Raw genomic sequence first — 12,692 nt, forward strand, 5'->3', positions numbered from 1 at the left:
CCCACCTTGGACAGCTGGGGCTCAAAGTTATAGATACAGTGATATCACTTCCCTTGTCCTTGCCTATTGGATTTTATCCTGTACCCAGGATTTGTCAGTTCCCCACTTCAGATCGCACTCGACATACAAGCACACAAGTGGTGACCAGTGGCCACAAGCTGCTCCACAAGGGTTCTGAGCTCCAGTTTTCATATCACCTTCAGTGTAATATGCAGGACCTGATGCTCTGCCTCAATTTAAGCAGGGGCCCTCCATTATAAGCCTCCATTTACCGTCATTAAAATTAATTACTATAGAAGCTGAACTGGATCTGGTAAACAATTAAGCTAAATATAAACAGCAAGTGAAACCTCAAAAGTCACAGTTTAACAGGTTAGTGAAGGAGATAAGAAAGCTGGTCACCAATTATTTGTTGTTGGACATGCTCCCGTCTGGTTTGAGGTCACTTAGTAGCCTTTCAGCTATTGTTACACAAAGTGACTCAAAGCTACATTTAAAAAAATATTATTTTTTTCCTTTTATTGAGTGTTTCAGGGCTAAAGTAAAAATTCTTTTTACATGTTTGATTACAGAAAGTTCCATCATCTTCTGCCCTCTTTAGGTGGAGCTAGCCTGACAGGACCTGTTTTATTCCTATTGTTTACTTAGTTTGGTTTTGTAGATTAATTCGTTTTCGTATTTTTGGCATACTTTTATTTTGAAAAGTTCTTGCTTCCTATCTGCAGTTTTTCTGCTTTTTAAATGCCTTGGGCTTTTTCTAAAATGACCAGGAACTCTCTCCCTGATGGATCCCAAATCCCACTCAGCACATAATATAGCAAGTGGCAAATATAACTAGTGGTCTAAAAATGAATTTTGTTCGAGGACCTCCCTCTTTCTTCTGCTTTTCACTCTTCTTTCTTTATGTATGGTACAAAGCAAGGTGGGAGAAAAAAGAGGCATGGGTACTAATGGAGTGAAGCACGCTGTCATCAGGAGACTTTGAATTGGATGAGGATGCATCCTGTGTGGGCTAATGGGCTATTGTACTCAGTGTTAAGAAAGACAAGCAGTAGAATCCATTTTGATTTGATTTTGCAGGCAATACTGTAAAGCAAAAGGATAGCCAAGTAAATGTATGCAAATATTAGGGCTAGTTTATTTGCTCGTGTGTGATGACTCATTAGGGGGAAGGAGACTGTTATTTAGGTTCTTGAAAGCAACCAAACTTTTCTCCAGAATTGGAGAACTGACACAGTGAAAGGTCGGTGACTGATTAAGGAATCATTAGGAGGCAGCAATACAATATAAATACACACACAGTACCCCAGTAAACACCAGTGAAGGAGAACATGGGCACAGAAAGCGAGAGGGCTAAGCAGAGCAAGGAAAAGCAGCTCTCAAACAAAGTAATGATGGTAATGACATTCCCATTCGGAAAATAGAAGCCAGTTTAAATTTCTTAACTGACTTAAGTGACAAGAAGGTTGATTGTTTGTGTGTGCCTTTGCTAGGTGAGCCAGTGATGAAGTAGAATCATTAGGTGGTACATCTGGCACTCCTTGCTAGATGTCTACTAGCAGAAATGAAATTATGCCCTACAAAGGAAACTGCATGAGAGACGAGACTATGAAAGTTGACACTTCATTAAAATTTTGTTGCTATTGCTAACTAGTTTAGTATAGAAATGTGAATACCTCATTGTCTGCTACTGTTTTTTGTATAGAGCTAATGATCAACATGCTAAAAAGACTGTACTTAAGTAAAAGTAGTGTTACTTCAAAATAAAATGAAGTAGAAGAAAAAAGTATTCTCCTCAAAAAAATTAAATTAAATTAAAAAACATATATTTGCTGGGCTAACTGCTGTGGAAAAATTCTGTTTACAGACAAACAAATCATCACACTACTTTAGTAACATTGTTGACCTCATTTTTTATATATTGGACACTGAATTTTTATCCAGCTTTAGGTATTATTAAAGGAACTGAGCTTTTTGGAATGTAGTGGAGTACAGTTACTTCTTTACAAATCTACTCAAGTAAAAGTGTAAAATATAGTGCAGTAAAACTACTCTCATAAGTACTTTTTTCCCCAAAAGTTAATCAATTAAATGTAAATTGGTAAATGTTACTGAGAACTATCCACCTCTAAGGATGAATAAATACACTTGCATAAGTAAAACAAATAACTACAAATGTTCCTAAAATGAGGAAATGATCACATGAAATGGAAGGTAAAAAAATTACTTAAACATCATCAACGCCATTATTTATAAAATAATGTAATTTACACACTTCCGTGTTCATACACCTATGTAAAACATAAGTCCATTTAATCTGTTTAAAAATAAAATTTGCATACATTACCCTTTAAAACCGACACTGTGACCTCATCCAGTCCTTCCATGCTGTTAGCCTACTTAGCACACTAGTTAGCTTTTTTTGGCGTTAGCTTGCCTCGTCCAGTCACTGTTCGCCTGCAACGTTACACAATATAAACACACCAAAACATTTAGAACTTTCGAAAGGAGTGTAATATGTACAAAAAATGAGCACTGTATAATACATTTTAACTTACTTCCAATGAAACACGAATGCAACGAACTCTCGGACAGTAGTGGCAGGCACGTGTCTACATGAACTTAAGATGTCCACCAGATCATTCACGACAGCCAGAAACGAAGTTCGTCTTCAATTTGCCTGACATTTCTTTGGCCCAAAAATCCTAAAAGGATTATTGTTTGGTTTTTAAACCAAACAACTGTGTCTGTGCATTGCAAAATAACGTTAATTATTATAGGTTAATAAAAAAATTAATTAGTTTATCCCCCACATTTACGACAATTTAGCAGGCGCGTTTAGCCATGGTAACGAGTTATTTTACGGCACAACTGCAGCCCGCGCTACCGAATGAAACATACTAGCTTCCAACATGATTTGGCGTTGCTTTATATGCTACGTGTTTGTAGCATTGAGTCTGAGACAACTTTTGAGTCACATTAATACCATGCACAGCCGCAGCCCTGACTTTCGCGTGGTGTGTGGAATTGATGGCTGTCCGAGTGAGTACAGAGTGTATAACTCCTTCTACTATCACGTAAAGCGGACACACACGCGTCACCTTCTCGGAGTGGAAGCGGATGAGGAGGATGGATCAACCCGCCACGGTTTACCTGGAGCAGGTGAAAGGATGGCCCCAATCAACCAAACTAACCCCAGTTCTTCAGTAACTGACGAGGGCTCAAGCATCCCCGCACTAACGGTAAGTTATTTTAACAAAAGCCAGAGAAACGAGCTGCAGAAGCTGTAACATAATGTTAGCATTTACTTTGGCTGATCCAAGTACGTCCATTAAATGTGTTGTTTTTGACAGACTCATGTTGTACTTTTATTTTAACAGTGATGAGTGTCGAACTAGTTGCTTCGCTAAATTAAGTAACTCACCTGAAACGTAAATGAGAGCTGTGGCAGAAACGCAAAGCTGCAGTCTTGTCAGACTGTTTTTTTTTTTTTTTCAGTCATCCGTTCGCTCCGGTGAATGCATCCAAACTTTGCAGAAAGTCCTATTAGTTTAAAAAAAGTTGATATATTGTTGAAATACGTGTTGAAATCAGCTGGTAAAAGCCAGTCAGCTAACTGAATAGGTCGCTATCATGTTTACATATAATGTGTTCAAGGTCAACTTAGAGAATGACTATTAGGCAAAGCAAACCAAAATTACATGATTTGTTCAGAGTTACTGTCAAAAAAAAAAATTAAACACACAAAAAATACTCATCTTCACATTAATAAGAGCATTAAAGTCAATATTACTTTTATTGTCAGTATTGGTTATTTTTTTAAAGGTGAAACTACTAAATATAACATATTTCAAATTGTCAGTCACGACAGTAAATAACTGACATAACTAATTACTTTCATACAAACCAATCAGTAAGTTATTTTGTATATTTTTTAAATGAGTAATCAGTTATAAATAACTATTTACATTTCCGAAGTAACAGTAAGACTACTGACAACATTAACTGTTACTTTTTTTTCTAAAACTATCTTTTGTTTTTCTTTTCTTTACCTTTTTTTTCTTAGTAACTCCGGAGGTTATGTTTTTGGTGGCATTTGTCTGACTGTTAGCAAAATAACTCAAAGTTATGGACAGATTTTAAATTTTCAGGAAATGTCAGAAATGGGCCAATAAACAAGTAATTCAATTTTGGGGGTGATCAGGCATGATCAAGGAATTTAAACTATACTGTACTGAGCTCTCCATGTGCTTTGCTAGTCTTATTAATCTATTATCAAGTACTGCTTTGTTTGTCATTTTAGTTGTCATTTTAAAAGCTCAAATTAAAGACATCAGTCAGTAAAAATACATCTACCTTGTACCTTATGGGCATGAATCTAGCTAACTAATGAATGCAATATTGTTTGGTGATTGCTACCTATCGATGCAATTATTTATTTCTGTTTTAATAGATATGTTTTTGTTATTCTGTTTCAGAGTGGATTTCAAGAAGATGGAGAGGGTCACCTGAATCTTGACATTTATAAACATGCAACTGCATTTCTTCTTCAAGCCAAGGAAACCCATCGACTGACACAGGTAATTTATGCCATTAATTTTCCATTGAATTGTATTTCATTGTTAGAGAACCTAAAAGCAATATGCTTAACTTATGCTTAACAGTGCTCAAACTATAACTTGGGCACTGTTCAGACCTGGCATCCTGAATGATCTGATCATAATTGGACAGCTTTAGGTATGTGAGTGAAACACCTGACATTAGAATGTGTCTCCATGTACTTCACGGGTGACCACTCAGATCTCACTCCCCCACTATATATGGAAATAGACATGTATGTTGCATCCAAAATCTGCCTATCACTATATTTCCTTAGCATGAGCTAAGAATAGAGACAACATAATACACACAACACAAATTTTCAATTTGCATTTCCACCTATGATCCGATTCCTCAAAATGCATTATAATTAAGTGAAAACAAGGTTTTAACGTTGCATAAGGCAATATTATTCTTTACAAAAAAAATTGGGTGGTGGGGGTAACTTATTTTGCTCATTGCATCTCACTAACTTTATGTAACTGAAGGTTTCCATTTTCAAAAATTGTGTCTCTGTGAGTTTGCATGTTGACTGTGTTTTCATATGAATTTTGTAATTAAGGATTTTCCTTTGTTTTTTCCTCTTCCACAGAGAGCTGTTAATCACATCGTGAGTGGAATCCAGCAATATCAGGCCGTATTATTGGAGCACCTAAAACAACAAATGAGTGACATGATTGAGAGACATTCTGGGGACCTGGATCAACTAAAGAGTGATGCAGTGGGGGTATTTGACCAGTTTGTTGACCCTTTCACTCAAATTGCTTCCACCCATTTGCAGGACAAGACCATCAAAGAACTGTTAAAACCAGTTGAACCAGAGATTATTGTCACAAAACAAACAGTCTGTTATTCGAAGCGTGGAGACTCCAGAGTTCTTGCCATTAAGGACCATTGTTTTCATTACATACCGTTGGTGAAAAGTTTGGAGCAGCTGCTATCACATCCAAGAATGCTTGCAATGATTGATGAGAGGCCAAAGCCATGCAAGGATGGCTTTCTTCATGATTTCATTGATGGAGACATTTTTAAGTGGCACCCACTGTTTATTAAAGTCCCTACAGCATTACAGTTGATTTTATATACAGATGAAATTGAACTATGCAATCCTCTTGGATCTCGGGCAAACAAGAACAAGCTGTTATTGATTTATTACACCTTAGGTAACATCAGCCCTAAGTACAGATCAAGACTTCCTGCTATCCGTCTGCTTGCCATGGTAAAATCAAAAGATCTTTCCCGTTGTGGTATAGATGAGATATTTGAGAGGATTAACCGTGACTTAATTGAGCTGTGTGATGGTGTCCAAGTTGTCACTGCAAGTGGTGAGAGGACAATTCATGGGGCACTCATATCTGTGTGTGGAGACACTCTAGCTCAGCATGAAGTGGCTGGATTTAAGGAAGGAGTGGGTTTTGCCTACAGTAAATGCAGGCACTGCGAATGCCACTTTGAAGACATGCAGGAAAAATTTAATGAAGATTTGTTTGTTAAAAGGACCATGGCCAGTCATAACAGGCAATGTAATGACATTGAGAAGGCAAGTACTGACTTTCTGAAAGACAAACTAAAAATAACGTATGGTATAAACAGGAGAAGCAAGTTAACAGAATCTCCTCACGTTGATATAATCAATCAAACCCCACAAGACATCATGCATGTTATTCTTGAAGGCGTTGCCCCATATGAAATCAAATGTGTTTTAAAGAATCTTGTGCTTTCAGGGCAAATGAACTTAGATTCATTCAATAGTGCAATTCTGTGTTTCCCTTATTCTCCTGTTGATGTGAGGGATAAGCCTTGCCCCATATCTGTCAGTACGCTGTCATCAAATGACAATAAATTGAAACAGTCAGCTGGGCAGATGCTGGTTTTGTTGAAGATCCTTCCATTTCTTATGGACAAAATTGGAGAAAATCATTACACACAAATGCTACGTAACATGTTAGAGATCATAAAAATTCTGTTTTCACCTATTATTGCTGTCTCAACTCTCTCCAGATTGAAGCTTTTAATAGAGCAGCATTTAAAACATTTCAAACAACTGTTTCCAGATGAAAATATTATACCTAAACAGCATTATTTACTGCATCTTCCTTCTCAGATTAAGGCTCTTGGTCCTACAGTGAGGCATATGTGTATGCGTTTTGAGTCAAAACATTGTTTCTTCAAGCAGTGGGCTCTGAAAAGTAGTTTTAAGAATATTTGTAAATCTCTTGTGAAGCACAATCAACTTTATGAATGTAGTCAGAACGTGCATGAGAAACATCCCATTTTTTCAAGTAAAGTCGACATGGGTCCAGCCAAAGAGGTGAAAAATGTTCATTATGTAGAAGGAAAGATTAAGGACTTCATTGAGCAAGTTGAACATGTAGTTTCTGTACAGTGGATTATGCTACATGGAAATATACATTCATGTGAAAAATCTTTGGTTATTTCTGATGTCATAAATGATGCTCCAGAGTTTGCACTTGTTAAAAACATCTATATTGTAAATGCATCTGTGTATTGTTTTGAATGCCAGCCTCTCTCTACAGTTGGGTGGAATGATCAATATTTAGCTTATGAGGTAGAAGTTCCCTGTCTAGCTCAGGCAAATATTTTTGTGGATGCTGGAAATCTTGTTGATTATACAGCATACCACTATGTAAACTTTAATAACAGCAAGTACATTCCAGTGAAGTATGATCTAACTGACATCATCAAACATTATTCTTGAGTCTTTTGTGAATATGTGGGCTGAAATAATGTTTTTAAAGACTGGCAAAAAAATTGTTCTATTTACTTTTTATTTTACTTTTGGCGCAATCTGTTCAGTGCAACACAACTGAGAGGGAAACAATTTCAGTGTTTTGCCTCTTTTTCAATGTCCCATTGATATGGTTTGACTGGTATGTAAGAAAAATAAATACACTGTGCTTAAGATACTAAGACTCATAATAATGCAATGTTGGGCATGATATTAACCTGCAGTTCTCAATAAAGTAGATTTGATGTCCTGATTCAAGTTAGGTCTATTTCTTGAAACAAGATGATACATCTTTTACAAATAACACAGCAGCTTAAAACGTTTATGAAATGCCAAAAAAGCTTGTTTCGTGTGAGATATGACTCAAAACAATATGTTTTCAAGAGTTTTTCACTTAACAAGATATCCAAGATGCACTGTCTAAAAACAAGTTCCTATATCTCACTGAAACGTTACTCTTTAGCTGATTATGGCTTATTTTAAGTGTGATTAGATATTTTGACTTGAAATAAGACAAATATACTTGGTAAGATTTTGAGTTTTTGCAGTGCACCTGGGCTACAGCATGACTTCATACATTTGAGCTGTGTAGTTTCTTATGAAGTTAGTGTTGATGTTTAGGAATTTAGGCGTGTTTAGGCCTCTCCTCTTTTTTATCATTACACATACAGCTGTTTCTTAGAAAGGTGTTCATCTAAGCCAGGGGTGGGCAACTCCAGGCCTCAAGGGCCGATGTCCTGCAGGTTTTAGATTTCACCCTGTGTAAGCACACCTGAATCACATGATTAGTTCATTATCAGGCTTCTGGAGAACTTCAAGATTTGAGGAGGTAATTTAGCCATTTAAATCAGCTGTGTTGGACCAAGGAGACATCTAAAACCTGCAGGACATCGGCCCTCGAGGCCTGGAGTTGCCCACCCGTGAGCTAAGCTGTTCAATTGAGTTTAGAGCAGCAACCAAACCACACGTTTACATGGTTATGCAGTGGGAAAAAATGTAATTAAATTTAAAAAAAAAACAACCCCCCCCCCACACACACACACACAAATGTATAACCTGCTCAGTTTTTTCTTCTTCACCCAAACACATAGCAGTCCCGATTTTTCTGCAACTAATGGGTGACACATTTTGGTCAAAATGAGGTTGCAGCTTAAATTCATGTCGTAATAAATGTGGTCAAATCAGATGTCATGATGTTAATTTTTAGGCGGAGCCTCCTGTCATGCCCCATAAATCAGTTTATCTGTGATGAGAAACACATCGCTTTTCACTCATCTCTGAAATGCCTTCGATAAAGGACTTTCATTTGACTTTTGAAACGACTAATGAAGACTGTAGTTATTCTGAAGGAGATACTATAGTGGGCACAGTTAATTTCAGACTGACAACAAATGTCAGCGTTAATACCCTCACCGTAAAAGCCAAAGGAGACGCAAAGACAAAATGGACAGAAGACATAGGAGATAATCTAATGACTGTCACTTCAAAAAAGAGATATTTCAAAGTGAAGGATTACTTAATTGGTGTAACACTTAAAGGTAAGAGGTTTTACTCATTTAAAACCTGGAGAGGTTGTTGTTTTTTGTAGAATTTTATAATAAAAGCAGTTGGCCATGTGTCCAATAGAGATGCCCATGAAGTTAAGCGTCTATGGAAAGAAAGATTTGCACTGAAACAATAAGAACAACAAAAATGTTTAAATATTAAAATAATATTAATTATAATAAATAAAGTGAGATATCAAGTAATGAAAACTAATGAAAACTGATTAAACCTTGCATCCTTTTAAAGATTTGATCCATTTTGAATTTAAACAAAAATAGTACAGTGTAGTAAAAAAGTACAATTGAATATCATAAAATCCATCAATCACAACAGCAAAAAGTATAAAGGTGTAAAAAGAGAAGTCACTCCATAATTTGGCCCACAACCTAAAAAGTTATGTTTTGTGTTTTCTTGCTCCCAAAGACACATGTGCTAGGACAGCTGGTTATTCTAAATTGGCCATGGATGTGAGGAAGAAGAAATGTAAAGAATAAAGTGCAGTATGAATGCATGATTACAATTTGACTTGTACTCAAAACCTCTTTTAGCAGTCAATAAAAGTAGACAAGCACTACATAAATGCAGGTATGTGCCTATCTGTTAGTACTCATGCCTTGCACTTGCAAGCACAAGTACCAACTCTGAAAGAAAATCTAAAAATGAACACAATAAAATTGATTGATTCTGAGCTTGTTGATCTTAAGACAGATGAAAAGAGAGTTTGTAGGGTCACAAGATTATGGATGCCATTTTAGCGAGCTGAGGAAACATACAAGTACCACAAATATGCAATTATTCCTAACACTGCTTTAAATGCACGGACTAGTTTCCAAGAAGCACGTTTTATACCTGCATGTTTGTTGTGATTATTTTTTAATTAATGATAAAACGTGAGGACAGTTTTTAATGGTTGCAATGTTTGTAAATGGTTATAATAAATTCCAAAAGTTCCAGTACTGTCTTGCCATTTTCACTTATATTTAATTAATTATGACTGTTATAATTTCATGTCTTACATGACACATGACATGCTATTCTGTGACAGCAAATGTTTTTCCTCTAAAAATGAGTGTTAAAAAACATTAAAAAATACACTCTTCCTGCTCTCTGAAACATTAACTAAGGATTAATCATCCATTTATTAATGTCAGACAAGCTATTTATAGATTGTAAATTTATCTGTAGTGTAGTTTGTTGGAAACACTTAGGAGGTCATCCTTGACCTGGGTCAGTTTTGACTCTTAAATACTGTGAAAGCATGAAATATGAACTGTATGTAAGGGTTAACTTGTATTTTGTAGTTACTCGAATAGTGTTGCAGATATAAACAAAACACTACATTCAAAGAATATGTATGTAAATATTAATGATCAGCAGTAAACTGTAAATATAGTTGTATGTCTTTTAAGAAGCTGACATTTTTAAAAGTGTTTAGCTTTATCTTGCAGGGACTTCACTTCCCAAAGGGGTCCACACTTTTGAATTCAGGCTCAAACTCCCAGAGGGGTAAGTAGGAATTTAATATTCATTAACATTTTATCTTCTTTTTTTTGGCAAATGTACACTTTCCACACTGGTTTTGTTTTACAGGAGCATGCCTTCATCCTTCAAGGGGGAAAATGGAAAAATTGTGTACATGTTTGAAGCAAAGATATCCAAGAGCTGGTGGTGGCCTTCTAAAGTTAAACGAGAGATCAACTTCATTTCCAAGACATTTCAGCAGTTTTGGGAAGGGATGGTAAACACTGCACTGATATGTGCTATAAATGTGACATGTGTGCTAAATGAAAAGTGTTTGGTATAAAAGAAATCACATTAAAAATCACAGGGCAAGGCAAAATCTTCTCTGTCGATGTGGTTTTTCATAGCATCCACAATCTGGTACAGTGAGTAAAAACATAGGTGGGCTCTCCCGGGGACGGGTCCAAATGTCTGCTACCATTGACAGGAATGTTTGCACTCCAGGTAAAATAAAGGTTCAAGTTGCACGGCAAATATTGATAGATTAAAAATCCCGTTTAATGTTATTATTTGATTTTGACAGGTGAAACTGTATCTGTTGTTGCCAAAATCTGCAACTCCTCTTCAAAGAACATGAGGCCCAAATTCAAGCTTGAACAAAATACAGTGTACCGCAGCAAGTACCACACTAAGAACTCACTGATAATTCTGTTCAAAGAGGTCGGGGCCACTATCAGGCAATACTCAGAGCAAACTGTCTCCTGCCAGTTGAAGATTCCTGATGATGCCATCTCCTCTATCCATAACTGTGAAATCATCTCAGTTGAATATTACGTAAAGGTATTAAACAATTTCTTGGTGACATCACATCCCCTCAGAAATAAAATTGCATTTTTTGTAAACATGTGTAAATAAATAAGCTACATGTGAAATGTGTGTCTGAACTATGTATTAATTAGAACAGATAATAATAATTCTTTACAAGTTTCTCAATCTCTGACTGTTTCCCAGGTGTATCTGGACATTAGCTTTGCCGTTGACCCAGAGGTGGTGCTTTCACTGGTCATCGTTCCTTCCAGATTTGCAGCCATTCAGCCTGGTGAGGCTGTGGGGCCTTACCCACATAGGAAAATCAAGGCCGGAAGTTATAGTAGCTTCGCTTCCCCTGCCTTCCACACTGGATTAGATCCTGAACCCACAGAGTCAGGTGCTTGTTACTGTCACTACCCGATCTGTACCGGAAACCCGATCGGTACACCGCATGCGTGAAAGGTGTCTACTTCCGGTCGAAGCGTTTTACGATAGTTACGGGTCAGAGTATCTGTTAAGATGTTAAGAATAACAAGTATCTCTTAAAATGTTTCCAATAATGAAACATTTCAATGTAATGTAGACAAAAACGAAAAATAAAAAGATAGTTACGGATCAGGACTCCCGATCCTTACTGCGCATGTGCAAAGTCGGACCGTACAAATTGGGTCTACCCGATCCGTACCGCGCATGTGCAAGGGTTTTCGTCTTCTTCTGTTCGTTTAATGGCAGTTTACTCCCCAGTGTACGAGGATACTGCCACCTGCTGACCGAGTGAATGAACCCTATTGTAAACTGAATTAGCGTCATTACAAACGTGTGTTAAATTTGATTTAGTGATAGTCGAGTGTGTTTATGCTTGTCTGTGTGGAGAAGATTGATTGGAATAATGATGATGATGTCCGCTATCACTGTCAGTTGTCAGTAAACACTTCATCTGGCTCATGAATCTTTACGTAACATATTACAAAGTCTGTATTATTAACTCTGTAATTAGGCGCCATTCTTCTTATTTTACAGCGCTGTTGTTCAATCGGGGAACGCTCTCTGTTGAGGAGAAAAGCATGAATTTGTTTGTATACGGATTATCCATTGTTTAAATGTCCCGGTAGTCGAAAAGGAGGCAGAGCTGTTGAGAAATGCTAGGTGCTAACTGGGCACTAACCATATCATTCAAATATATTGAATGTCGCAATGTTGGCAAAGAGAGGAAGTGACGTAAGATTTGCGCATGCGGGGTACGGATCGGGTTTCCGGTACGGATCGGGTAGCGACAGTTATTATCCCACCCCAGATCTCACTCAGCATGACAATATAACAAGTAGTGATTATAACCAGTGTTCATAAGGTGCTGCAGGGGTTTTCAACTCCAGCACTCACATCACGTTCACTGAAACATCAAAGTCCTACTCTCGTTTAGCAGTGTTATCAGGTCATACTCCTCCTCTACTCCGGTTTTCTTTTATTGTCATGAACTAGCTGTATGCAGGCAGGAATTGGACCCAAACGCAAAACTCACCGAAATGGA

At 37.0% G+C, this 12,692-nt stretch overlaps 2 protein-coding genes across 2 annotated transcripts; both read left to right on the plus strand.

The window, feature by feature from the left end:
- Positions 1-2,889: 2,889 nt before the first annotated feature.
- Positions 2,890-7,592, plus strand: LOC146376010 (uncharacterized). The gene is made up of 3 exons (XM_084947561.1): positions 2,890-3,242; positions 4,479-4,580; positions 5,192-7,592. Exons 1-3 carry the CDS (start codon positions 2,913-2,915, stop codon positions 7,316-7,318), a joined length of 2,559 nt encoding a protein of 852 aa, XP_084803687.1. The 5' UTR covers positions 2,890-2,912; the 3' UTR covers positions 7,319-7,592.
- Positions 7,593-8,713: 1,121 nt separating this feature from the next.
- Positions 8,714-11,623, plus strand: LOC146376011 (arrestin domain-containing protein 3-like). The gene is made up of 6 exons (XM_084946756.1): positions 8,714-8,886; positions 10,342-10,399; positions 10,484-10,631; positions 10,762-10,858; positions 10,938-11,194; positions 11,366-11,623. Exons 1-6 carry the CDS (start codon positions 8,820-8,822, stop codon positions 11,621-11,623), a joined length of 885 nt encoding a protein of 294 aa, XP_084802882.1. The 5' UTR covers positions 8,714-8,819.
- The last annotated feature ends 1,069 nt before the right edge of the window (positions 11,624-12,692 follow it).

Source organism: Perissodus microlepis, chromosome 12 (genome assembly GCF_051167445.1).
Source record: "Perissodus microlepis isolate ML-2025 ecotype Zambia chromosome 12, ASM5116744v1, whole genome shotgun sequence".
Classification (NCBI taxonomy): domain Eukaryota; kingdom Metazoa; phylum Chordata; class Actinopteri; order Cichliformes; family Cichlidae; genus Perissodus; species Perissodus microlepis.

Coding starts and splice junctions, on each gene's coding strand:
- LOC146376010 (XM_084947561.1), top strand. CDS start 2,913: ATGATTTGGCGTTGCTTTATATGCTACGTGTTTGTAGCATTGAGTCTG. Junction 3,243..4,478: donor CAAGCATCCCCGCACTAACG/GTAAGTTATTTT, acceptor ATTCTGTTTCAG/AGTGGATTTCAAGAAGATGG. Junction 4,581..5,191: donor AAACCCATCGACTGACACAG/GTAATTTATGCC, acceptor CCTCTTCCACAG/AGAGCTGTTAATCACATCGT.
- LOC146376011 (XM_084946756.1), top strand. CDS start 8,820: ATGACTGTCACTTCAAAAAAGAGATATTTCAAAGTGAAGGATTACTTA. Junction 10,400..10,483: donor AGGCTCAAACTCCCAGAGGG/GTAAGTAGGAAT, acceptor TTTGTTTTACAG/GAGCATGCCTTCATCCTTCA. Junction 10,859..10,937: donor CAGGAATGTTTGCACTCCAG/GTAAAATAAAGG, acceptor TGATTTTGACAG/GTGAAACTGTATCTGTTGTT.